Source organism: Xyrauchen texanus, chromosome 1, assembly GCF_025860055.1.
Source record: "Xyrauchen texanus isolate HMW12.3.18 chromosome 1, RBS_HiC_50CHRs, whole genome shotgun sequence".
Lineage (NCBI taxonomy): Eukaryota > Metazoa > Chordata > Actinopteri > Cypriniformes > Catostomidae > Xyrauchen > Xyrauchen texanus.
Window position 1 is genome coordinate 33,622,908 of NC_068276.1, and position 27,762 is coordinate 33,650,669.

The 27,762-nt window shown below is 38.5% G+C and overlaps 1 protein-coding gene across 6 annotated transcripts in view; it reads left to right on the top strand.

The window, feature by feature from the left end:
* The first annotated feature begins 222 nt into the window (after positions 1–222).
* LOC127651140 (chromodomain-helicase-DNA-binding protein 9-like) overlaps positions 223–27,762 on the top strand; it is a 116,410-nt gene continuing 88,870 nt past the window's right edge. For all 6 annotated transcript variants that reach the window (XR_007971537.1, XM_052136875.1, XM_052136984.1 and 3 more), the window contains exons 1-2: positions 223–324; positions 12,755–14,430. Coding sequence is in view for 5 of the 6 variants with exons in the window: in XM_052136875.1 (XP_051992835.1) it covers positions 12,886–14,430 (1,545 nt within the window). In the remaining variant the exon portion in view is untranslated. The remainder of the gene's footprint in view (positions 325–12,754; positions 14,431–27,762) is intronic.

The window sequence follows — 27,762 nt, forward strand, 5'->3', positions numbered from 1 at the left end:
TTGTTTGTGAACGCTAACTTCATATTTTGCGTAAATAACTTTGTTTAGGAGTTTGATGATCATTTTAAGAACAGGATATTGACATTTGACATAACTCTAGCAGAGGACTTAAACGGACGAACCAGTTATTCCAAATAAATACATCCAGCTTCGACCAATCACAGACGACTTAACAAATATGCAAATATATGTTTTCATCATCCTACGTCAGTAGCGCTGGAACCGCTGAGGTCGCCCAGCCGCTATATTAACTACGACAAAACTTCGCTATTTTATTCGTCCTTAAATGGCCGCGTTCTCACCGGATGATTTAGCTTCGTTTGGGTAAGTTCACTCATTTATTTCCTTTTCTTGGCAAATGAGAGTGCAAATATAGAGTGATATAGTGCGACCGTGCCGAAACTCAGGTGGCTGTCAGTCCAGATGAGATAGAGCCCGTGACGTTAATTTGCCTGAAGGGAATCACTGCCTGGATGAAGTGTTCAGTGTGCTCGCGAGCATCAGGTAGACTGTTACGACATGAGCTCCACGTGAAAGGCTCATGCATCGAGTTTTAGTGGTTCTGAACTAACAGCGACCGGCCGCACTAAAGAGCGAAAGAAAGTAGACCGAAGTGTTGCCTCGTTTCGTTTCGACCAGGACGAATGTAACAGGAGCTATTTTGTACGAATATCGCTTTCCTTCGCTGTTATGACGAAACGTGAAAAGGACGTACGAGTACGCTGTTTAAAGTTGGCGATGCTGATGACTGATGTTCTGTGTGGTACAGTCGTTACTGGAGTTTACAGTAGTTTCTTTTTTTTTTCACCAGTACAGAAGCGATCTGTTTGACAGGTGAGATAAAGCTTGGCCATTGTAAGACTCCTACATGTGACATGCTGAGGTGTGTGACCCTTACAAAAAGTACAGTGATGGAATAAGATGAAACCCCGTTGATAAATATGATGATTGATTACATACAGTATGTGTGACGTGTACCATGGCATTTGGTACTCCAAAGAATACCATGGTACTACCATATGGCGCATGTCTATATTTTTAGTACCATGGTCCTTTTTGGTATTTTTTTTTTTGTGAACGTTAAAGAGATAGTTAACCCGAAAATGATCTCATCATTTACTTATCCTCATGCCATCTCAGATGTCTGTGACTTTCTTTCTTCTGCAGAACATAAAGATTTTTAGAAGAATATTTCAGCTCTGTAGGTCCATACAATGCAAGGGAATGGTGACCATTTGTAGTGCCAAAAAGCACATAATGGCAGCATAAAATAATCCATACGACTCCAGTGGTTGAATCCATGTCTTCAGAAGTGAATACAGTGCAGTGAAAAATTATACAGTGCAGTGCAGTGAAAAATTATTTCCCCCATCCTGATTTCTTCTGTTCTTGTGTATATCTTGTACTAAATTGTTTCAAAAATGCAATCAAAATCTAACATAAAACAAAGGCAATCTGAGTAAACACAAATGCAGTTTTTAATGATAATGTTATTTATTGAAGCAAAAAAGTAATCCAATAGCAACTAGGCCTGTGTGAAAACCATTTACCCTTAGTCACATCAATAAAGATCACTGTTCATGAGTCCACTATCAGAAAGACACTGGCCAAAAATGCCATCCATGGAAGACTGGCGAGGCGAAAACCATTGCTTATCCAGAAGAACATTTAGGCTCATCTGAATTTTGCCAAACACACCTTGATGATCCTCAAAGCTGTTGTTAGAATTTTCTGTGGACTGATGAGTTGCAATTGGAGCTGTTTAAGACAGGGGTCCCGCTACATCTGGCGTAAATCAAACACAGAATTCCATAAAAAGATCATCATATCTACAGTCAAGCATGGTGGTGGTGGTGTGAAGGCGTGGGGATGCTTTGCCACTTCAGGGCCAGGACGGCTTGCAATAATTGAGGGAAACATGAATTATGCGCTCTATCAGAAAATCCTAAAGGAGAACTTCCGGTCATTAGTCTGTGAGTTGAAGCTCAAGCGCAACTGGATGAAGCAGCAAAACAAAGATCCAAACCATAGGTGCAAGAGCACATCTGAATGTCTTAAAATAAGCAAAATTAAAGTTTTGGAGTGGCCTAGTCAAAGTCCTGACTTGAACCCGATTGAGATGCTGTGGCAGGACCTTAAACGGGTATGCTCGGAAACCCTCCAATGTGACCGAACTAAAGCAGGGCCAAAATTCCTCCACAACCTTGTGAAAGACTGATCTCCAGTGACCTGACACATTTGGTTGCAGTTGTTGCTGCTAAAGGTGGCACAACCAGCTATTAATTTTAAGGGGGTCAGTTAGTTTTTCACATGGGTAAAAATAGATGGTCAATAAAGAAAATATATATTTGAAAACTGTATTTAGTTTTTACTCAAGTTGCCTTTGTTTTATGTTATACCTCGTTTTAAGATATAAAACAATTTAGTATGAAAAATTCACAAAAATATAAGAAATCAAGGGGCAAATACATTTTCACATTTTACTATAAATCTTCTCTTTCACTAGCACGTTCTTGTTTTTTTGCGATTTGCATTACATGTGCATATTCCCACCTATTGTTTGGGGCTGGTCCATGGTGGATATTTTTAGTAAAAAAGGACTTCAACATTGGATCTGTTTCTCACCCACACCTGTCATATTACTTCTGAAAAATGGATTTAACCACTGGATCTCATGGATTACTTTAGTTCTGGCTTTACATGTTTTTTAGAGCTTCAAATTTTGATACCCATTCACTTGCACTGTATGGACCTCCAGAGCTGAGTTATTCTTCTAAAAATATTAATTTGTATTCTGCAGGAGAAAAAAAAATTCAAGTTCATGAGGGGGAGTAAATGATGAGAGAATAAAAAATGTTTGGGTTAACTATTGCTTTAATTACAGACCGGAGTTAAATATTTTGCTCTCCAACTATGTTTGTTTTTGACCCATCAGTTTATATAAATGGGCTGCCAACATGTTGATCAAAAACTCCAGTGATCTGCTTTCCATTCTAACGAATCCAACAGTTCCTCTTCAAGAATAAATGATATCTATCTATCTATCTATCTATCTATCTATCTATCTATCTATCTATCTATCTATCTATCTATCTATCTATCTATCTGTCTATCTGTCTATCTATCTATCTATCTATCTATCTATCTGGAATGTTATTTGTTTAATGCAGTGATCAATATGTTTATGCATTTTATTAATGGTCATAGTTCCTAAAAAAAATACGTCTTAAACATCTTATATAAGTTTTTAGTTGATTTTGCCATGAAAACATCCATAGAAGCAGGATTGGCAATAAAAGCAAACAATTAAACCCATAGTCTCTAATCAGAGACTTGTCTAGTCCACCAGTTAAGTCAGACTGAGTTTGTGAAATCTCAAAAAAGGCCATGGGAAGATGCAGGCATTCGTGAAATTGTTGTTTGGATTTAACCTCAGGAATTCTGCCATATTCTGAGTGACAGTAAATGGCATGAGTGTTGTTTGGTAAAATATGACAGTACTAGGTGGGAATGCATGGTGAACAAAGAGTCAATCAGATTTAACTGCTGTGAGCAGGAAGTGTTTGAATTTGGAGATGCACTTCGACTCCAAAAACAAAATGAAAAACACCTGTACCATCACCAAACACCATCTCAGTCTTAAGTGCTGTTGGACTATATGAACTGACAGAATTTGCATTATGGGAAGCAAAATGTCATTCAATGGTGAGTCAATGGAAAAGACACTCAATTGGCTCCAGCAGGGATAGGATAATGTGAGCCCACATTCATTTTCCTCTGCAAGAATATCATCTGCATTGAGTCACAATGAGATAGCAGATAATGGAAACACTTTTCCATTACAGATTAAAAAAAAAAAAAAAGCATGTTCAGCCAGCATTATATTAATATGTTTTGTACGTCAACAAAGAACTGCCTTAGTACAGAACTTAAAATCTTTCTACACTAAAAGTATGGGTTATGGTTAAATGTCCTGTGCCATGTCATGTGCTGGTAAGCAGTTGTTTCTCTCTGTATCTATTTTTAAGGAGTGGCTTTTGTCATTCCACAATTGAAGGAGGTTCATTGTTTGTCCACTATTATGAAAGATTACGCTGATCCACCTTTATGTTTAAAGCATGCTAAGAATAGAGAAAGGTTTGTCAAACCTAGAATGCACTCATTTTCAATTTCTTGTGCAAGACCCAATTGACTGTGGACATTGAGTACTGATATTATAGCTCACAGCTTCAATAGTGGAATTGGCAGTGTGAGTTAGTTTAAATGCATATTGAGGATTATCAGGGCGAAAACATTTTTATTCATGTTTAGTCCAAGGGTAGCCATGTTCTCATTCTGAAAGAACTAACCGAATGTTGATTGTTGAGAGCATGGGTTGTTTCTGAAAACTTTTGTTATCTTTTACTCACTCATGTTCTTCCAAAATCCTTTTTTTTTTTTTTTTTTTTTTTGGTGGATCACATAAGGAGTTGTTGGGCAGAATGACAGCCAAACGAATCTTCCTTCTGTGGTTCCAGTTTTGCTGTAGATGTCGTTGAAACTCGCCACCTGTTGTGTTGATTAAAGCTTGCCTATGCTGTGGGAAAATTAATACAAAACAAGAGGTTACTTCATTGCAGTGGTCCAGGATCAGCTTCAAGAAGCACAGAAACTGGCCTCGGGTCTCTGGCAGAAGGCAACCTCTACCTACTCTTTAGATGAGTCACAATCCAACATACACCGATCAGCCATAACATTAAAACTACCTGCCTAATATTGTGTAGGTCCTCCTCGTGTCGCCAAAATAGCACCAACCTGCATCTCAGAATAGTATTCTGAGATGATATTCTTCTCACCACAATTGTACAGAGCAGTTATCTGAGTTACCATAGACTTTGTCAGTTCGAACTAGTCTGTCTATTTACTGTTGACCTCTCTCATCAACTAGGCGTTTCCATCCACAGAACTGCCACTCACTGGATGTTTTTGGCACCATTCATAGTAAATTCTAGAGACTGTTGTGCGTGAAAATCCCAGGAGATCAACAGTTACCGAAATACTCAAACCAGCCCGTCTGGCACCAACAATCATCCATGACATGATATAGTCAGCTAATCGTGTGGCTGCAGTGCATAAATCCATGCAGATACGGGTCAGGAGCTTCAGTTCATGTTCACATCAACCATCAGAATGGGGGAAAAATGTGATCTCTGTGATTTGGACTGTGGCATGATTGTTGGAGCTAGTGTTGTCAGTGTACCAAAATGTCAGTAGTCTGTAGCGATACCAGTGAAATTTCATGGTTCTCGATACCAATTTCGGTACCAGAGCATAAATATGTTAATATGACAATTTGCTACTGAACACACCTGTTTAGCCTATTTAAAAAGCTACTTTTCGATGTAAATAATAAATTAAAAGAAATGCATGTTATCTTAAAGTGTGTCTCAATCAAGGATGCATTGCTTTAGTGTTTTTAAGTAGCACCCTATGGAAATCTGTTTTATTCTTTACCAAATTATGTTTTACTTTTTGTTATTATTATTTTCCAGAACTCAAAGTTTTAGTTTAATATAAATTCATCATTAAAATGGTGTCTAATCAATTAATTCTTAAAACATTTAACAAGTGAAAATAGGACCGTTCAACATTTCATTGCATTTTTCCCCATACTTTTATTCAACAGTCTTGCTTGTGATGTATTGCTTCAATATTATTATTGTTATCATAATTACAGTGAGTCTTACATTTGACTATACATTTGTAATATATTTCTGTCACAATTTCTTCAATTTCAGGGATCTAGCTTATATTTTGAAACATGCTTTTATGGCGTTTATTTTTTTTTCATGAATATTCACTTTCTGGATAAACAGTTTGTGACACATGTAAATCACATCTGAAATCGCATCTCTTTACACTGGCCTTTGAGTCTGACAAATGAAATGTAGGACACAATTTTGGAGTGTTTGTATTTTGTGCTTTAGATTACCAGTGATTGTGTATATGGTCATTTTTAAATGTTACATTTTAAATCATATTACTGTGAAGCACTTTGGTCAACTCTGTTTTTTTTAAATGCTTTATAAATAAAGTTGAGTTTGAAGAGCAAATGCTGTGATTTTAATTATATAAATATGTAGTTTACCTGTGCTGTGTGGTTCACAGTGGTTTAGTGCTCTGCTCTGTCATCTCATATAACATGTTGCGAATTATTCTCAAAATGTTGTGCAGTCAGATTTATAAATTCATTCAATGTACTCATCTCTTCCACACTAATATTGCAGCCTTTAGTGGTTTAATAAATCACACTAGGACAAGTCACAATTTGAATAATTGTCCATTTCAGTGTAAGGAGGAACAGAGCCCGTGCTCAAAACGAGCATTTTAAACCTGCCTTGTGTCAGTCATACTGTGCGCGGTACATGATTGTATGGGTGCAGAAGCACTGGTATCGTTACATCTTTTTTATTTTAGTATCGACTTGTCGATAGGTTGCCTAGGGCTGTCATCTGGGCGGATAAATTCATTTATAATTTTAAAGTCAGCTGATTTTTTAAAATTGACATTGTTTCCGTGCATTAAATACACAAACCAAACCGCACCATTATATTTCTGCAAATACCATTCCTGACTGTTAAAAAAAAGGAACATACAATTTTCAATTGGGGGGGGGGGGGTGCTTCATAATAACTGTGAAATACCACATTGTTATTTATTCATTACAGTGTATGTAGGGTAGCAATATTCCCAGATAGCAGTGGTATTCGGCTGAACTCGGTGGTGAAGCAGCTCAGACTATATGAGCACAGGCCAGGGGCTGTTCAAACAGACTGAACACAGCAGACTGGAACTTAATGCAAGGATCTCTTGACACACATTTCCAAGTTGAACTCCTTTCCTGACAAAGCGTTTAAAAAATGTAATTGCTTAATTTGAGATACGCTTATTAAGAGAGCAAGATGCAATGGCCTAGTACCTCCACCTACTTTAAGGGGCTGTTCACACCGGACGCTTTTGCAACCATCCATTTGTTTTTCTATGTAAACTGTGCAAGACGAATGTCTTTGTTCCACTTTGTTTTTGTTTGCGTCTTGTGCAGGAGTGCTGTTTTTTTTTAGATGCTGTGTCTAATTAAAAAACCTTTTAATAAGCATCTTGAGACACCTGCTTTCTCTTAAACTGTATTTGTTGCACTGTGTCTAGCCTTTTTTGTGCAAGAATGTGGTCGATATATGAAGTCAACGTCAGTGCTTTGCACAAATACACAATTTTAGCATTCAAATGTGCATTTTTATTCTCTTAAATTCAACGAATGTTCGAAATTCAAATTTTAATTTGACAGCCCTACTAGTTGGTGCCAGATGGGCTGGTTTGAGTATTTCTGTAACTGTTGATCTCCTGGGATTTTCACGTACAACAATCTCTTGAATTTACTCTGAATGGTGCCAAAACAAAAAACATTCAGTGAGTGGCAGTTCTGTGGATGGAAATGCCTTGTTGATGAGAGAGGTCAACAGAAAATGGACAAAACGTTTCAAACTGACAAATTCTACGGTAACTCAGATAACTGCTCTGTACAATTGTGGTGAGAAGAATGCTATTCTGAGATGTGGGTTGGCACTGTTTGGCGGCACGAGGGGGACCTACGCAATATTAGGCAGGTGGTTTTAATATTGTGTCTGTTTGTTGTATATGACTTTGTCACAGGGCAGTTTCACAATGGAAATGTGTTACATGTGCAGTCCAAGACCAGAAGTACCGACACCCAAATATGCCTCATCTTGTCAGTTATGCAGTCTTGCTAGCATGAAAAAGCTAGTGAATTAGATTGAAACGCATTGAATCAGTTAATTAATTAGTGACTTTTCCTGAGCTAGAGAATATCTGTTAAAGACATGTGTATGGTATAATAAATGGCTAGTTTAAAAAAAATCGGACATGCTATTTTCATTGTGTATGTGTTGAGAGAGGGTTGCAGTACTTTTCAGTAGTAGGAAGTTGCGCATGTTTTTGCTTGTACAGATAATGCCTGCCCCGCTAATGGTCTGAGACTGCAGGGCTCGTATCAGTCTGTCTTTCAGCTGTAGGCTGATGCAGTTGCTGGCCTGTGGAGGTGGGAACTATTCTCGTGAGGAAAAAAAAGTCTGGCTTGATACTTGCAGCCTAGAAAGCCATTTGATATAAATCATTGTAGTGCCTTGAGCCAAAGATACAGAGATATACTTGTATCTGGACCTGGAAGGTTGGCATTGACGTGGCCGTTCACACAAATCTGTTTGGTTTGGGATGTTGTCTCTGTGCCATAATGTTTCATAAGAACTACAGATAAGCCAATGCCACTGCAATGGCTTAGAGAGTCTTTGAAATGTTGCAATAATTTAAACCACAGTGCATAAGGCACAAGTTTAGACTCACTTATAGCCTAAGTGATCATAAATATCATATCAGTTTCATCCATAGATTGTGATTTGAAAATAAGCCTTGAATATACTTTCCTAAATGCTTCCTGGTTTGAGACAGGTGCCCTTCTTGGGGAAAAAAAAAAACATTTGTTGTTTTACTTTGCTGAATTCCCAGTCATATAAATGTAGGTACCCTGTAATTTTGAGTGCTAACGGTGAAAGATGCAGCTATGAATGCATGATATAAAATCCCAACAAAGAGCTTGGAGTTTGCTCTTGTTTTGAGCAGTTTTTTTTTCCTTGTTTGAATGTTACCATCCAAAGGACACAATGTTTTTACTTATATTTCAAAACAATATAATAGAGCTGATCAAATCTGTTTCATTGATTCATAGAAATTCTGTGTTCAGGAAAACAAATGTTATTTATTTTGCTTTTTTATTTGTTACAAACAGGAAACAACCTCTTTGTTTATTTATGTGTATATAAATTGTATACTGCACAATTAATTGACATAAATAATAGGGATGCACCGATTGTGAAATTCTGTGACGATAACAATGTTTAAAATAACAATTTGGCCGATACCAATTTTTTTTCTTAGTTTGTTTATTTTGTTTTTGCTTTTATTTAATCCCCCTTTTGTGCCAGTGAAAAACAAATCTTCATTATAAAAAATAAATGAGCTGTTTTTAAGTCTCTCTGCCCTGCATCACATTATCTTTGAATGAGCACAAATTCATTCATACAAATTTATAAAACAACGTTTAATATAACCTTTCAAATAACAATCATTCTTTTTGTGAAAAATATCTTTTTAAAGAGCCTTTTTAGCCTGCTAAAGGCTAAATTTCAGTAAATCACAGACTAGACAGTAAAATATGCCCACACCACCAACATTTTCTTGCAATTATTTGAAAACAAACCATACGACATCCGTTGCCCTCTTTCGTTATGCCAGAGTAGTTTCTAACCAGTGGCTGTGGGTGATATTAGAGTACCACCTGTTGGATCCTCTCCGAAACTGCAGCTGGGTATAATAACAAAGACATATAAACAGATAAACATCGGCCACTGCCATCGGTGAATGATATCGTATTTGCCGATAGGCCGGTGTCAGTCAAGATGGCGAATATCGGCAGATACCGATGCTATGCGTTTTTCATATGGCATTTTCATGCTTATGACCCATAAGCCGATGGCAGAAAATATATATTTTCTATTATTAAATCTGCCATATATTCAATAGATCCAGTCTATGTTCAATGGAAATTTTGTGTTAAAACTATAAATGAGCTTTTGTACCTCTTTGTACATTTTTAATTCATTATACCCTAGCAAAATTTGTAAGTGGCAAAATATTGGTTTCTGTATTGGCTTAAAGGTTTTTGCAGTACTGCCGCTCCCTATACGCATATTATGCAGTCTGCGTAGGGCACCAACTCCCTAGGGGGGCACCAGAAACTCTAACTTGGCATGTTATATGTTGTTCAAGGACCCGGTAGCAGTCGTGGAACACAGTCGATAGCCTTGCATGTGAATTTTCTCACCGTGCTTTCGCACCATATCACTTACTACGTCAGACAATCTTGGAGTTCTGCATAGGGCATCAATTCGGCCAACGGCAGCTCTGGGTTTATGTTAATATCGGTATTGGCCAGAAATCCGTACATGGTCGTTTTACTTGCCAGACTTTTGACAACATGTAAGCGTAATGCAACTGAAAGCTAAAAGAGATATTAAGAAAACCAAGAAGGGGTCATCATATATAATATATACTTATGTCGACTTATTTGCCTAATTATTGTGAGTTTAATGTTAGAGAGAGAAAATGACTGAAACCACAGATTGCTATTGTAGTAAAAGACCATGTCTAGTTTTTTTTTTTTTTTTTTTTTAGTGTGTGTGTGTGTGTGTGTGTGTGTGTGTGAGCGTGTATTTATCACTTTGTGGGGACCAAATGTCCCCATAAGGATAGTAAAACCCGAAATTTTTGACCTTGTGGGGACATTTTGTCGGTCCCCATGAGGAAAACAGCTTATAAATCATACTAAATTATGTTTATTGAAAATGTAAAAATGCAGAAAGTTTTCTGTGAGGGTTAGGTTTAGGGGTAGGGTTAGGTTTAGGGGATACAATATAAAGTTTGTACAGTATAAAAACCATTATGTCTATGGAAAGTCCCCATAAAACATGGAAACACAACATGTGTGTGTGTGTTATGAGTCATCAGGTCGTGACTGACCTCCTTTTTACAGCCTGTGGTCTACGATCAGGACAGCATGCTTCTCTCTCACCCTCTCTGTCCGGTTGTGTGTGTATGCGTGCATGCATGCATGAAATGAAATGAAATGAGCTCTCTGTACGTCCCAAACAGCTCATGTTAAGCAGTCGTTCCTGCCCTGCTCTCCTAACTAGGTTTTGACAAAAAATTATATGCAGTTCTCACTCACTCTTTTCCTCCCCTCCTCTCTCATCCATAGCTGAGTGATGTCTGAGGGGAGTTTGAAGCACCTGGTTTTTGTCTTGTGCTGAAAGCTCTTCAGCTGCTGTGCCTGTTGTAATATCTCTGAGCTTCACTAATGGTGCCAAATGTTCCCCAGACATTCCTTCCCCTTTCACCTCTCTCAGGCCTCAGAGAGTTCTGAAAGAGTTTATTCCTGAAAGAGACTTACCCATATCTTGAGTGCAGGATGGCAAATGTCAGATATAAATGGCATTTAATAACAGAAAATGTGAATTTTCCGATATTAATAAGAAAACGGAAGGGTCATCAAATATAATATATATATATATATATATAGGCCCCTATATATATTACACTGCTCAGCCACAACATTAAAACCACCTGTCTAATATTGAGACTGTTGTGCATGAAAATCCCAGGAGATCAGCATCTGGTACCAACAATCATACCACGGCCCAAATCACTAAGATCACTCCCCCCCCCCTCCCCATTCTGATGGTTGATGAGAACATTAACTGAAGCTCCTGACCTGTATCTGCATGATTTTATGCACTGCACGTCTGCCACATGATTCGCTGATTAGATAATCTCATGGATTTGAGCAATTGTGGTGAGAAGAATAGCATCTCAGAATGCTACTCTGAGAGGCGGGTTCACACTGTTTTGGTGGCACGAGGGGGACCTGCACAATATTAGGCATGTGGTTTAAATGTTGTGGCTGATCTGTGTGTGTGAGTGTTTATCACACACGAATATATGTATATATATATATATATTCATTTTCATATAGGCTATTCACAATGTATGATTTTGCTTTTTTAAATATTTATGTATTTACACATTTATTTCACTAACTACATTACTACATTTTGTAACATGTTTGTTTATGCACAAGCGCTAAATTGGTACTGTCCCTTTAAGAGAGTGGCTGCTCTGCAAGCAAGCGTTTATGGTTGCGTGAGTGCAGTGCACATTAACAAGAGAGAAGGTGCACGGTTGTTTTCCCCTCATCCGTGCAATTTATAATTAGAAATATTGTTTATTTGTATCTTTTTGATCACAAATTGAATGCAACAAAGGATTTTTAAAAAGATATGAAATTAAATTGGGGTTCCTGAGTCTCGTCTTTGGATACAAAATACACAGAACGAAGCAAAAGGAAACTTTGACTTGTATAATGTGTCTGACTTGCTTGTACAAATATTTATTGTACATGTTATCAAATGAAAATCTACAAGCTCTTAAGTTTTGCAACACTTTTACCTTCTAACATACGTCCAACACGCGCGTTACTGGTCTGTAGCCATGCTGTAAAACGGAGAATGTTGTGAAAACAGTCCAGGCAAAAGTTTAACCAAAGTCAGAGTTGATGTCATTAAATGCAATTTCAATGCCATTTCATGGCTGAATTAAAGCAACAGTGATAATGCGATCATGACAGATCCGGACCAATGCAGCCAAATAAGGTCAATTTCCTTCCGGGTGCGCAGCTGCGCACTCACGAGACACAACACACTGTAAAAGACGAGGCTCAATCCAGCTTCTTAATCGACAGCTTCTTATTCAGTAAAAGTATTGTGGCACTCAAGTAGTTCTTTTTCACTACATAACTCAAGCTCTGAGATCTGACTATTTACTCACCAGTGGCTAATAACAGACATGTTTTAGTCACATAGCACGAAATTTGTCACGTATGCTAGTGATTTACTTGCTATGTATAGGGATTATTAAGGTACTGATATTGTATCAGTGAGTCCATTTTTTGGGGGGGTTGGAACTTCTTTTAAAATGCACTCACTGAATGAAAACTCATTAAGAATGTTATTGTAATGGTTTCAATTCTCATAATTGGTGCAAATTTAAAGTTAAGTGTAATTTATGTATTTATTTTTTTTTTTTTTAGACTAAAGCCTTGGTGATGGACACACAGCGGTTCAACAGACTCTGACAGTCAACATCTCCCTGTTACACTCAGTAGTCCTGTTGTATGGGCCCACTGAGGGGGGAAGACACTTAATGCACTGAACTCCTACTATGACTGACCCCATAATGGACTTTTTTGATGACCCAAATATATTTGGGGGAGGGCTTGACAGCCTAGTTCAAGATGACCCAGGGTTTACCCCTGGGACTGTTTCCTTGGAAGATGAACTTAACTTGGGCCCTGGCTTTGAGCCTCTTCTAGTGGATGCAGGGTCCAGCCCTTTGGCTTCAGTTACCATCCAGCATAGGATACCCTACAGTCAACCTGTGGGGCATTTTGACACTATGAAGTCACAGTCTTTTTCTGGTCCAGAAGGAGGTATCAATGGTGGAAGAGCCTTTCTGTCACAGCAGCAACAGTTTGAAAGGCATTCTATGAACCAAGTGCCCCAAACTAATGGACTGTTTCTTAACAACAGCCCCATGTGGGGAAATCACAATCAGAATGGGAATAACACATTGAATCAGCACATTAAACACCACCAACAAGATCAACATAAACAATTTCAGCAGCAACAGTTTCAGCAACATCAAGCTCAACATCAACATCAGCATCAGCATTACAGTCAGCAACATCTTCAACAAAGACAACATCCAATCTCAAACCAGCAGCACCTCCCGCACCAACAGACAGTCCAGCAAGGTTTGCACCACCTTGGCAAGAACTATCAGGATCATCCTGGCTTTTTCTACCAGGGCAACATCCTCCAAAATCATTCCCAGCAAGGCCACCATAGCTCCATCATTGTGGATGGTAGTCCCTTCCACCCTGTGGTTGCCCAGGGTGGACACTCACATTCCAAACCTTATATTGAGGCTTCAGTGATGCCTGTGTCCTCCCAGCAGCACAGTGGGTTTCCGGTGTCCCAAGATGCCCAAGGCTTTACTGTGGGTCCAGGGTTGCAGGACAATGACCTGAGCTTCCCTGTGCAGTCTTCCTCTTCAACCCACTCTTTCCCATCTGGCTCAGCCAGCCATGCCTCATCCTATCCCACTGCTCATTACTCTCTTCCTGTTCAACCTCCCCCTGTAGTAAATGCAACTCGGTCTTACTCCTCTGCCCCGGTCTCTTTGACAACCTCTTCAACTGCTATCCCATCATCATCCCCAAACCTTTTGGATACCAGTTGTCCATTTCTATCTACTTGCGGAATGGAACATAAACAGCAACAAGTCCAAATGCCTGGCAGTCCAGCACAACAGTGCCACTTCCATGGCATGCAGAGCTCCAAATCGAGCCAGAATCCCTTTGGCTCCTCTGAGGTGTTCTCAGACAGTCTAAACTCATTCTCAGTGGCAAAGCAGAGGAACTGTGATATGGCTGTACATTCAGTTACAAACCAGATTGAAAACAGCTGCAATGGGTTTCAGGCTCTGGAGGAGGCCTTGCTTGGAGAGCAACATGGGGAGAGACTTGAGAACCTGGGTAAAGCTCCTGACCTTTTGGGTGATGGGTTATTGCCTCAGTTGGAGTCACTGATTCAGGATGAGAGCTCCAACCACTCTTGGATAAATGCAGGACTACGGGATGAACAACAAGAAAAAGAGGAAATCATGGAGGATGGGCACAATTTCTCAGTGGATATCAATAGACAGGTGAGAAAAGTTAAATGTTGCTGAAAATAAGCGTTAACATGCACTATTTTAGACCGATTATGCTTAATGAGTGACACAGATTGTTTCCCATTACCCTAATTTCATGTTGTATGTAATTGACTAACCATTTATGTATTGACATCAAAAGCAGAGAGTAGCTCGATTATTTTAAATGTCATGTAGGCTAAATGGAGTTTTCTTGCATTGTCATATTTCTTGAATGAGCTGAAGTTTGATAGCTATCAGCGTATTGGTGTGCATATAATAACTCTCATTGTCACTTGTTTTGTTTGACGGCTTTTGAAGTTCAGCACAAATAACTTTGCTGGGATGCTGGATTAGGCCAAGTGTTGTAGCTCTTAGCTCTCAGATTTGATTTCTTGCTCTGATGGAGCCATTTGAGAGGAAATTATTGATTTTGAACAATTTAGCTGTTTTTGGTTTTTAACTCCACAGGGAAATATCAAAGTTAGTGACATGGTGGATGAGAGCAAAATTACATGATTGTTGGAATGTTGCCCAGCAGACCACAGACTATTTTATGGGCAACTGTGCTGAAATTGAAAGAACAAAATAGATTGAGAGAAAGAAGGCTCAGTTTCTCCTGTCTAGGGGCTGCGGGCCAGCAGGTAGCACCCGATTAAGAGTGGCAGTAGTGTGTTCAGGACTTACTGGGATTAAGCATACTTAAGACTATAACAAGATGTAGGTCAGGCCCGCCCCGCCATAAAATAGCAGGAGGTGCAATCCGGCTGGCTTGAGTGTGTTTGGTTTATAGTTTGTGTGTGTGTGTGTGTGTGTGTGTGTGTGTGTGTGTGTGTGTGTGTGTGTGTGTGTGTGTGTGTGTGTGTGTGTGTGTGTGTGTGTGTGTGTGTGTGTGTGTGTGTGTGTGTGTGTGTGTGTGTGTGTGTGTGTGTGTGTGTGTGTGTGTGTGTGTGTGTGTGTGTGTGTGTGTGTGTGTGTGTGGATGGATGGATGGATGTGAGATTGTTTGTGAGTGCAGCCAAAAGGGAAATGTTGATAATGAGGTTTCCTGTGGGAAATGGAGAGAGTTGTCTAGTCTCTGATCACAAGCGTCTGGCAGTGCTTTCAGTGTGTCATCTCTCTCTCACACTCTTTTGTGATGCAGGAACATCAGCTCATTGCTGCTGACACAGGGAGTTGAAGCTCTGTGATTCAGTTGCCACACACACACACACTGTGAACTCTTTCCACCAGTTCTACTGGGCACAGTCAGACATACACAAATACGAATAGCTACCCAAAAAGAGATACAGTGCTAAAAACTAGTGTCTTCTATAGATATATGGATGGATAGATTAAAATAATATTTTGTTTGTATTTGTGAGATAAGAAATGTAATTGATTGTGTAAAATAGGGACATACTATCATAATATCGCAGTCGAATAGAATAGGACCCTGAATCGAATAGGAATCACATCATGGCAGACTTTGAAGTATCAACAAACATAGGATTGCTGGCTAAGAGACTCAATAAAAGATTGTATCGTGGTAACTTGTTATTTACACCCCTAATAGTTTACAAGTATTAGCATAAAATTAAGTATCATTCAGTACAAATAAATGAGGCTTCATATAGGTACTGACTGTTGAAGCGTTCAGTTGGATTGTTACGTCGTCCTTTAGCCAATTTGTCTGTCCTCACAGAGCCTTAATTAAAGCAGAGACAGGATGTGGATCAGAGTTCATATCGTGTGGCTTCCTGTAGTGAGTGTGTTTGTGTAGCTGTGTCAGAGAGAGAGAGAGAGAGAGAGAGAGAGAGAGAGAGAGAGAGAGAGAGAGAGAGAGAGAGAGAGAGAGAGAGAGAGAGAGAGAGAGAGAGAGAGAGAGAGAGAGAGAGAGAGAGAGAGAGAGAGAGAGAGAGAGAGAGAGAGAGAGAGAGAGAGAGAGAGAGAGAGAGAGAGAAAGCCATTCATGTGCACTGGGCTGTGGAAAGCCAACAGATTTATAATGTGAGGCAGTCCCTGGGTAAAAGAGAGAGATGCACTCAACCTCTTCCCTCTCCCTCAGGGTCTCAAGTGCGAATTTGTGTTTTAATGTTCTTGGTATTCTTCAGCCTCTGGTCCAGTAGGGCTAGGTATTTCAGTATTAAAAACCTGCCTTCACCAAGGACCTTAATTTTGTTTCCTCAGTGGAAAGTGCTTTTTTTAGATGGGTTTTCTATGGTTTGCTTGGGTGAAATATGTGTATAGAGCACAAATCCTTTGAGCATGTGTTGAATATAGAGTGGATCCTAAATTTTAGGTAGTCTAATTAATCACTTGAACGAGTGTAGTTTTACTGAATATCACATTGCATTAGGGTAATCACAGCCATGGTAATAATAATTACTAATACATGATTGTGTTTGTGTGATATTGCTTTTATTCAACAGTTTTATAGATTAAGTTAACATGATATCACACAGCAGGCAACTGCAATTCCGGGTTTTTCTGAGCAGCAGCTTTGGTGAATATACAGTTGAAGTCAGAAATACACTTAAGGCATTAAGTGTATGTGTTAACTACACCACAGACCTAATATTAGCAAACTATAGTTTTGGCAAGTTGTTTAGGACATCTACTTTGTGCATTTGATTTTTTTTTATGTAATTGTGTAATTTTTCCAACAATTGTATACAGGGAGATTGTTTCACTTTTAATTGACTATCACAATTCCAGTTGGTCAGAAGTTTACATACACTAAGTTAACTTTGCCTTTAAGCAGCTTGGAAAATTCCAGAAAAGGATTTCAAGCCTTTAGACAATTAGCTTCTGATTAGCTACTCAGATGCTGGAGGAACCGGGTAGCCAAGTATCTATATCCACAGTGAAATGAGTCCTATATCGACATGCTTAGCAAGGAAGAAGCCTCTGCTCCAAAACCACCATAAAAAAGCCAGACTACAGTTTGCAAGAGCACATGGGGACAAAAATCATACTTTTGGGAGAAATGTCCTCTGGTCTGATGAAACAAAAATTTAACTGTTTGGCCATAATGACCATTGTTATATTTTGAGGAAAAAGGGTGAGGCTTGCAAGCTGAAGAACACCATCCCAACCTTGAAGAATGGGAGTGGCAGCATCATGTTGTGGGGGTGTTTTGTTGCAGGAGGGACTGGTTCACTTCACAAAATAGATGGCATCATGAGGAAGGAAACTTTTGTGGATGTACTGAAGCAACATCTCAAGACATCCGGCAGGAAGTTAAAGCTTGGTTGCAAATGGGTCTTCCAAATGGACATTGACCTCAATCATACCTCAAGTTGTGGCAACAAAGTATTTGAGTGAATATCAAAAAGCCCTCACCTCAATCCAAACTGAAAAGGTGTGTGCGAGGAAGGAGGCCTACAATCCTAACTCAGTTACACCAGTTCTGTCTGGAGTAATTCCAGCAACTTATTTTGAGTAGCCTTCCACAAGTTTCTCACAAGTAGTTAATTTGACCCAAGTTAAACAATTTAAAGACAATGCTACCAAATAATAACAAAGTGTATGTAAACTTCAGACCTACTGGGAATGTGATGAACGTAATAAAAGATGAAATATATTATTCTCTCTACTATTATTCTGATATTTCACATTCTTAAAATAAAATGATGATCCGAACTGGCTTAATACAGGGAATGTTTTCTATGATTAAATGTCAGGAATAGTTTTAATGTATTTGGCTAAGGTGTATGTAAACTTCTGACTTCAACTGTAGGCAGTGCTGCAGTTTTAATAATTGGTTAATCGTTATACAATATAATAACGTTTTGTTATTGTTTTGTTATAAGTTAAAACCAGTTTTAAACCAGTTTTAACTTGATTCATTAGGCCCGTACGATTTTTGCCAGACATGTAAAAGGTTAATGAATTCACATCCTTACACGTTTAACACACTTTTAAAGCCTGAAAATGGGACAGGCTATACAAATGAAAACTAACATTTAACATGATATGCATCATTATTGCATAAATTATTGGTCCACCTACAGTTATAAAATGGACTCATTCATTATTCAAACATAATATCAGCCTGTTTCTATTAAAAAGTTACTTTTTGCATTCTAAATAAATGCAAAGACAAACTTGAGGAATATTACATTATTGAATTCACACATACTTTTCACAAATAGTTTATGCGGTGGCAGTGGAGACAGGGTATGTGTTGTCCTTTTAGATCTTACTTGGTGGGATAAGATCATTGTTTGATCATGTTTGGCCTCATATGTCATTTACTATCTCAGTTTGTGCGATTCATTTGTGAAAAGTTGAAATCTACCAGCAGCAGTGGGTCAGTTGGGTCTTACTTGAGCCAGGAATCATATTATATTATTTTATACAGTATGTCAAATCCTTAGTTTGTCCTGGTCCTGATGAAAATCTAAAGAAACCCAAATCTGATAATCTTTTGGAAAGTGGGTGTTTTAACTCCACAAACAGCACTTTTGGGGCATTTTCAACTCCATTTGAACAAAGTAGACATTTAGAAGCCTCTCTGTTCTGGGGTGCCAAAAAAACCTGAAAGTGCCGCTGCCAAGTATTTGTTTGTAAACAGTAACTAAGTTAATTTGTTACACGCTCCATCAAAATGATTTGTAAGTTGCAATGGGCAGTTTTTGGAAAAATATAAAAGTTTTGAGTTTTCTGTTGTTTTTGATGAAACTGCTCAGCTTTCAAATTAAAGTTTGTTTTATCATAATATATATATATATATATATATATATATATATATATTATATTACATAATATATATATTAGTGTGTCAAATTGCTTCAGATTCTGTCAATTTAAACTGGAGCATTGCATATAATGTCTCTACTTTGACCAGTGCTCCTAATTTACTCTTAAGGAAAGTTCTCCATATCAAAAGTTATAGTTCATTTGAAAAAACTGACAGAGATGCGACCGCAGATGTGAATTGGATACGACAAATTTTAGCCATTGGATGTGCAATCCGCATCAGTTGCTCTAAGGTGTGTGTGTTGTCTGTGTGCAGGTTAGGGATGCACTGATCCCATACCTGGATCAGTATTGGCTCTGATACTGACATTTTTAGATGGATTGGATAGCAGTCCAATGATCCTGATCCAAATCCAATACCATGTGTGAGTAATGTTCGTTCCTGTAGAGAACTGGGCGATTATGGCAAAAAAAAATTATTTGGATGATGTTTATTAGAATGCAAGACATCCTGGTTAGGGAAATCCATGTTCTTTTTATTATAGGAAACAAATGCGTGTAAGAAAAATGCACAAAAAATTGCTCCACAGGGGGAAATTGTCAACATAGTATAAATGTAAAATAAATTGTATGCATGCTTGATGGACGAAGTTGAGCTACAATCACACTGTGTACAATTGTACTGGGAATATTACCGCTGTCTTTTATAACAATCTCTGAGTTGTTAACCTGTCACCAGGCACGGATTTACAAAGCAGAGGCCCCTGGGCACAAAATCTTGTATTATTATCTGTATGCCCCAAAGATTATCTGTATGCCCCAAAATGACTGTAATGCCAAAAAAAAAAAATCCAGCAGTAGGCGCTGTTAATTCGACTGTTAATTCTGCATCTCTTTTAGCGAGCAACGCGCTAAAACTAATGCTTTTGTTCATAATCAACAAAGCTGTTAACATTGCAAGCGCGTGACATTGGAGCGATCTAAAGTTTTTACGCTTTTCATATTTTGCCGCTCCACCATTAGTCATAATGCAGCACATTTGACAAGAAAGAGAGAAATGGCAAAAAAGCTTTGTGTACCAGCTGCATGGTGAAGAGAGACTCTTAATCGCCTTTTATACCCCTCATCTCCATCTTTCTCTAGTGTTCCATACAGGTTCGGAAATTAACTGTGGCTCTGGGCAAAAATACCCCCGAAATTCAAAATATTGGGGCAAAAAATTTCCCCACAAAGAGTCCTTGTTGTTTTATTAATAACATCTGATATAGTTCCGAATACATACATTGTGATCTTTATTTGTTTCGTGCTGTCTGTTGTGCAGATGTTGCCGAATTAGCAGTGGAGGCTTGCACCATAGACGGGAATCTTATTTCAAGCACAGCACAAGAAGAAAAAAAAAGATATTGCATTTGTAAACAAATTACACCTTTCTGTATATAAAGTCAAAGATGCGGGAAAAAAAAAACCTAGCCTATAGTATTCCAGGACAAAACAGCATATGTAAACAAATAACACCAATTTAAACAAAGTACACAATTTAAAGACAAAAAGGTTAGTCTTTATAATTTAAAGTAGTCTAGTAGCTTTTTTTTGCCATCAGCTTGGTTTCTTTGGATTCACATATGTTTCAAGTTGTGCAACAAAAACACAAGCCTGTCCACAGAATCTGGCTTGAGAGCAGCACGGTGACATTTTACAATATTTCCTCCTGTGCTGAAAGCCCTCTCAGAAGGGCTGCTTGAAGCGGGCATGCACGGGTACATTTTTGCTAGTTTCTGCAGTATAGAGAAATGTATTTCTTGTGTTTTTCACCAGTCAAGTGGATTTACATCACTGTCTACCTCCGGTATCATTAAGCAGAACATCCGAACCATACCTCTCATTGACAGTACATTTCATCGATGAAACCTGTCAACTGAAAAGCTACCATTTGCAAACATCTTACTTCCCAGATGACTCTCTACACATTGCTATTGAAAAGGAGATCAAGAGATACTTAACCCTCTGTGGTCGACGGACGCGCCGGCGCGTCCTGCTGGATATTTTCGTCATTACAGCAGAAACAACTTAAAATACTCCATCATTTTTGGGTATACACAGATAAGTGTAAGACATCATTAGAGACTATAAAGGGTCTACTTTTATTTGTGTACACTCACAATAACAACAAAACCTTGTGCTTTTGTAAAATAAAGAAAATAAAAAGGGTGAGCTTTCAGCAGTCTCCGTGTTCACGAGCATATTTCTGAAACGCGTCCCAAAAATGAACTGAAACTCCGCGAATACTTATCACACATACATGAAACATTTGTCTAAAGAAAGCTTAAAATGTCTACTTTTAAATAAAACAATTCAAATTTAAAACAAATATTCTCCTGCAATGTAATCTGTATGATACAAAGCGATGTACAGTTTTTACCGGTTCATCTAATTATCCCTTATGTCAGTGGTTTTCAAACTTTTTCAAGACGTACCCTTTTTTTTTCTTTTTTTTTTTTGACGTGACCCATAGGCTTGTGCGCAGAACAAAAAGCACTTTTTTTAACCACTTTTGATGATGCACGTGCACTTTCTGATCCTTGACGCGATTGGAACGCAAAGTCGATTCTGAAATAATTTGATCAAGCTATAGGCCTACATACAGGAATGTTAACCAATTAATAGCCTATCGTTTGCTGCATGCTTAAAAAATACACAAAACATATTCCACAACAAACTCTTTAAATGTAATATTCATTATATACAGAACAGAACAAGAATTAAAAAATAATAATAACTTTAAACAAGCCAAAACGAAATAATTTAAAGCGAAAGTAAAAGTAAGGGGCATTATGCTCACGTAACTCTCTCATTAGAATCACGTTGCAATATCAACAGGAAAAAAATCATCCTTTTCACATGCTAAAAATGTGCTTGGAAACATCACGTGGAGCTGTACGTGCTTACGCTGAATAGTAGGCTACGAATTGTAGGCCTACTACTGACTATTTTAACAGAGCAGTGTGATTTTTATATTAGTTGACTATTTTATTATCATATTTTGCCAACTTTTCACCGCATATTACGCACATTGGTATTGCTGCATGGGCTAGCGTCCGAACAGTTGACAAACCCAAACTTCAAAAAATCATCTTTATATGGCCTTACTCCGGTTTCTGCTTTTTCTTTGCTGGGAAAGTACTGCTACTCTGTTGACATGCATCGCCTTCATTATCTTCCCTGCTGATCTCCGCTGTTCGCGGCAGGGTTTGATGGTTGACCGCGTTTTCTGCTGCTTCATTTAAAGGGGTCTCGGTCTCTGACCCTCTTTTTCTTGTGAAAAAAAGTCATAAATGGTTTTTGACTTTGGTTTGCTCATGTTCAGCATAAAATAAATTTATTACGGGCTACTAATTTCACGGTACCGAATATTTTCATCATCTCATGGGAAAATAAAATAAAATGGCTGCATATCAACAACACGGCGCACAAGGTTTTTTGTTTTGTTTTGTGTTGCCTAGGGCTACGAGTAGGTCGGTCAGCCGGTCAGGTGACATGTGGATTATTTATTTTGCATGAATTTGAATGTTTTTTTTTTTGTGTACTTCTAATCAAAGCTATTATTATTAATATTAATATTAATATTATTAAAAAAACGTAATAATTTTTTTTTTTAAATTTTAAATCACTGGCGACCCAGGGTTTGAAAACCACTGCCTTATGTGATCACACCCACCAGCAGAGCGCGCCATTCATACGCTAATGTGCTGAGACGATCATGGCAAATGACTGTGAGGTTTGATGTAAACCATTCGTTCACTTTACTGCTCGTTTGTAACGATACACTGGCGAGGAAATTTGAAATATGACTCCTAATAAGCACGTTTTAGTTACATATAAATGTTGTTTCGGCTAAAGCAGGTATTTAAATTGTATGCTGTATGATATAAATATGATATGTAATATGATATAAAATTATATGAATGTTTAGAATATGTTATCTATTGTTTATGCTGCCTCTTTATCATCAATGCTTGTGCTTGCAAATATCTGTTCAGGTGTAAATGAGTAAAATGCACTTTAAATATGCCCATATTAGAAAATCACCATCTTGTAATGATTTCTGAAGGATCATGCGACACTGAAGACTGCAATAATGATGCTGAAAATTCAGCTTTGATCACAAATTGCATTTTACAATATATTCAAATAGAAAACTGTTCTTTTAAATTGTAAAATGAGTTCACACAATGTTTTTACTGTATTTTGGATCAAATAAATGCAGCCTTGTTGAGCAGAAGAGACTTCTAAAACTTTTAAACGGTAGTGTAGGTATAAAACCACGCATAAACGTTATTTTCTCAAAAATGCAAACATGTACACACATGTTGCTCACATATTATTGTAGCCCAGTTTGTGCTCAATAAAGTGTTATCAGACTTTATCCATTAATATATTGATACTGAAAAAAGCACAAATGTCAAGGCATGTCAAAACTTCTCCAAGACCCAAAATACACTCAGACCCAAGAGGGTTAACCACAAATCAGTTGTTGTGGCAAAATGTGAAATCAAGAGTTTGGCGACATGACTCATACAATTTAGGCAGCGCTGTTTGACTGAAATATTTTCACCCGGACAGTGTGTATCTTGGGTCTAAAGTCTTCAAAAGTTATTTAAAACCATCTCTCTCAACCGCTTGAATTGGCACCATGTCTTTTGCGATGTAATTGGTGACATTGTTTGTTATATCTTGCCATCTGTCGCTTTTTTTCGTTACAAACGTTTTTGCTAAATGATTCGGCCAAAGTTTGTTAATTTTTTTTTTTCTTTTACCCTGTCAGCTGCAGGCGTGTTGAGTTCAGTTGACTCGCTAAGCTTTTCATATTCCTCATATTCAGTGTGGTGGGTAGTTTGATGATGGTGAAACGGGATTGTCGTCGAGCTGCTTTTGACTGTAACTGATTTTCGACACAGTTTGCAGATTGGTGTCTTTTGTCTAGCATCTGACCTTTCAAAAACCAAACCACCTTATGCTATTGATGACGACCTACATCTAGCAATTAAATCTAGCGTGGGTTGCAAGGTTGTTGGTGTTTGATCTTCCCCTCTTGTCGTTTCTTCGCTCATTTTTAACTTCTGTCATACATAACGCAATTTAATGTGCAACATCACGATCTGAATGCGCATGTGCAGTAGTATATACTACTTTGCTACAGCACACATTGAATTTGTGGGCACTTAATACGTTTGTTTGATTGGTTTTTGAAAATGAGTGACATACTCGATAATGTGATTTCACATATCATTAATACAACAATATATGTATAACAATATACATAAAATTCCAATATTAGTGTAGACTATATATGTTGCATACCCCTAGTGTGAATTTGTGTTGTCAAAAGTACCGGTACTTCGGTACCAAGTCGATACTAAGATGTAAAGATACACTGTTTCTGCAGTAGCGGTAAGGCCGTGCACCGATTCAATCCTGTACCCACGGGCAGTATGACTGAAACATGACAGCTTTAAAATGCTCATTTTGAGCACGTGCTCCTAACACTGAAATGGACAATTAATTAAATTAAAATTGTGACTTGTCCTAGTGTGATTTATTAAACCACTAAAGGCTGCAATATTAGTGTGGAAGAGATGAGTACATTGAATGAATTTATAAATCTGACTGCACAAACATTTTGAGAATAATTCGCAACATGTTATATGAGATGACAGAGCAGAGCACTAAACCACTGTGAACCACACAGCACAGGTAAACTACATATTTATATAATTAAAATCACAGCATTTGCACTTCAAACTCAACTTTATTTATAAAGCATTTAAAAAAACAGAGTTGACCAAAGTGCTTCACAGTAATATGATTTGTCTCCATGTTCACGAGCATATTTCTGAAACACGTCCCAAAAATTAACTGAAACTCTGCGAATACTTATCACACATACATGAAACATTTGTCTAAAGAAAGCTTAAAATGTCTACTTTTAAATAAAACAATTCAAATTTAAAACAAATATTCTCCTGCAATGTAATCTGTATGATACAAAGCGATGTACAGTTTGTCCTGGCTCAGCTAATTATCCCTTATGTGATCACACCCACCAGCAGAGCGCGCCATTCATACGCTAATGTGCTGAGACGATCAAGGCAAATGACTGTGAGGTTTGATGTAAACCATTCGTTCACTTTACTGCTCGTTTGTAACGATACACTGGCGAGGAAATTTGAAATATGACTCCTAATAAGCATGTTTTAGTTACATATAAATGTTGTTTCGGCTAAAGCAGGTATTTAAATTGTATGCTGTATGATATAAATATGATATGTAATATGATATAAAATTATATGAATGTTTAGAATATGTTATCTATTGTTTATGCTGCCTCTTTATCATCAATGCTTGTGCTTGCAAATATCTGTTCAGGTGTAAATGAGTAAAATGCACTTTAAATATGCCCATATTAGAAAATCACCATCTTGTAATGATTTCTGAAGGATCATGTGACACTGAAGACTGCCATAATGATGCTGAAAATTCAGCTTTGATCACAAATTGCATTTTACAATATATTCAAATAGAAAACTGTTCTTTTAAATTGTAAAATGAGTTCACACAATGTTTTTACTGTATTTTGGATCAAATAAATGCAGCCTTGTTGAGCAGAAGAGACTTCTTCTAAAACTTTTAAACGGTAGTGTAGGTATAAAACCACACATAAACGTTATTTTCTCAAAAATGCAAACATGTACACACATGTTGCTCACATATTATTGTAGCCCAGTTTGTGCTGAATAAAGTGTTATCAGACTTTATCCATTAATATATTTTTAAGCAACTGAAAAAAGCACAAATGTCAAGGCATGTCAAAACTTCTCCAGGACCCAAAATACACTCAGACCCCAGAGGGTTAACCACAAATCAGTTGTTGTGGCAAAATGTGAAATCAAGAGTTTGGCGACATGACTCGTACAATTTAGGCAGCGCTGTTTGACTGAAATATTTTCACCCGGGCAGTGTGTATCTTGGGTCTAAAGTCTTCAAAAGTTATTTAAAACCATCTCTCTCAACCGCTTGAATTGGCACCATGTCTTTTGCGATGTAATTGGTGACATTGTTTGTTATATCTTGCCATCTGTCGCTTTTTTCGTTACAAACGTTTTTGCTAAATGATTCGGCCAAAGTTTGTTAATTTTTTTTTTCTTTTACCCTGTCAGCTGCAGGCGTGTTGAGTTCAGTTGACTCGCTAAGCTTTTCATATTCCTCATATTCAGTGTGGTGGGTAGTTTGATGATGGTGAAACGGGATTGTCGTCGAGCTGCTTTTGACTGTAACTGATTTTCGACACAGTTTGCAGATTGGTGTCTTTTGTCTAGCATCTGACCTTTCAAAAACCAAACCACCTTATGCTATTGATGACGACCTACATCTAGCAATTAAATCTAGCGTGGGTTGCAAGGTTGTTGGTGTTTGATCTTCCCCTCTTGTCGTTTCTTCGCTCATTTTTAACTTCTGTCATACATAACGCAATTTAATGTGCAACATCACGATCTGAATGTGCTTCAAGGCCACCACCATCATCCCCATGCCAAAGAAGTCTTCAGTGTCCTGCCTCAACGACTACCGTCCCGTCGCACTTACACCCATCATCATGAAGTGCTTCGAGAGGCTCGTCATGAGGCAGATTAAGACCCAGCTGCCCCCCTCACTAGACCCACTGCAGTTTGCGTGATCGCTCAAACCGCTCAACGGACGATGCCATCACCACAACCCTCCATCTGGCCCTCACCCACCTAGACAATAAGGACTCATACGTTCGAATGCTGTTCATAGATTTCAGCTCAGCATTCAACACAATCATTCCCCAGCACCTGATTGGAAAGCTGAACCTGCTGGGCCTGGACACCTCCCTCTGCAACTGGATCCTGGACTTCCTGACTGGGAGACCTCAGTCAGTCCGGATCGGGAACAGCATCTCCACCACCACCACACTGAGCACTGGGGCCCCCAGGGCTGTGTGCTCAGTCCACTGCTGTTCACTCTGCTGACTCACGACTGTGCAGCAATGCACAGCTCGAATCACATCATCAAGTTCGCCGATGACACGACCGCGGTGGGTCTCATCAGCAAGAACGACGAGTCAGCATACAGAGAGGAGGTGCAGCGGCTGACTGAACTGGTGTAGAGCCAACAACCTGTCCCTGAATGTCGACAAAACAAAAGAGATGGTTGTTGACTTTAGGAGAGCACAAGGTGAACACACTCCGCTGAACATCGACGGCTCCTCTGTGGAGATCGTCAAAAGCACCAAATTCCTTGGTGTTCACTTGGCGGAGAACCTCACCTGGTCCCTCAACACCAGCTCTATCACCAAGAAAGCCCAGCAGCGTCTCTACTTTCTTCGAAGGCTGAGGAAAGCACATCTCCCAACCCCCATCCACACTACATTCTATAGAGGGACTATTGAGAGCATCCTGAGCAGCTGCATCACTGCCTGGTTTGGGACTTGCACCGTTTCGGACCGCAAAGCCCTGCCCTAGTGAGGACTATTTTCCCGCCTAGCTGGCATTTTTTAAGAGCAGGATAGCCGCCTCAGGTAAGTCAAGTCTTGTCTTTCACCAGACCACGTTTTAATCTGCTTTTTATGAAGGCTATTTTCCATGATGT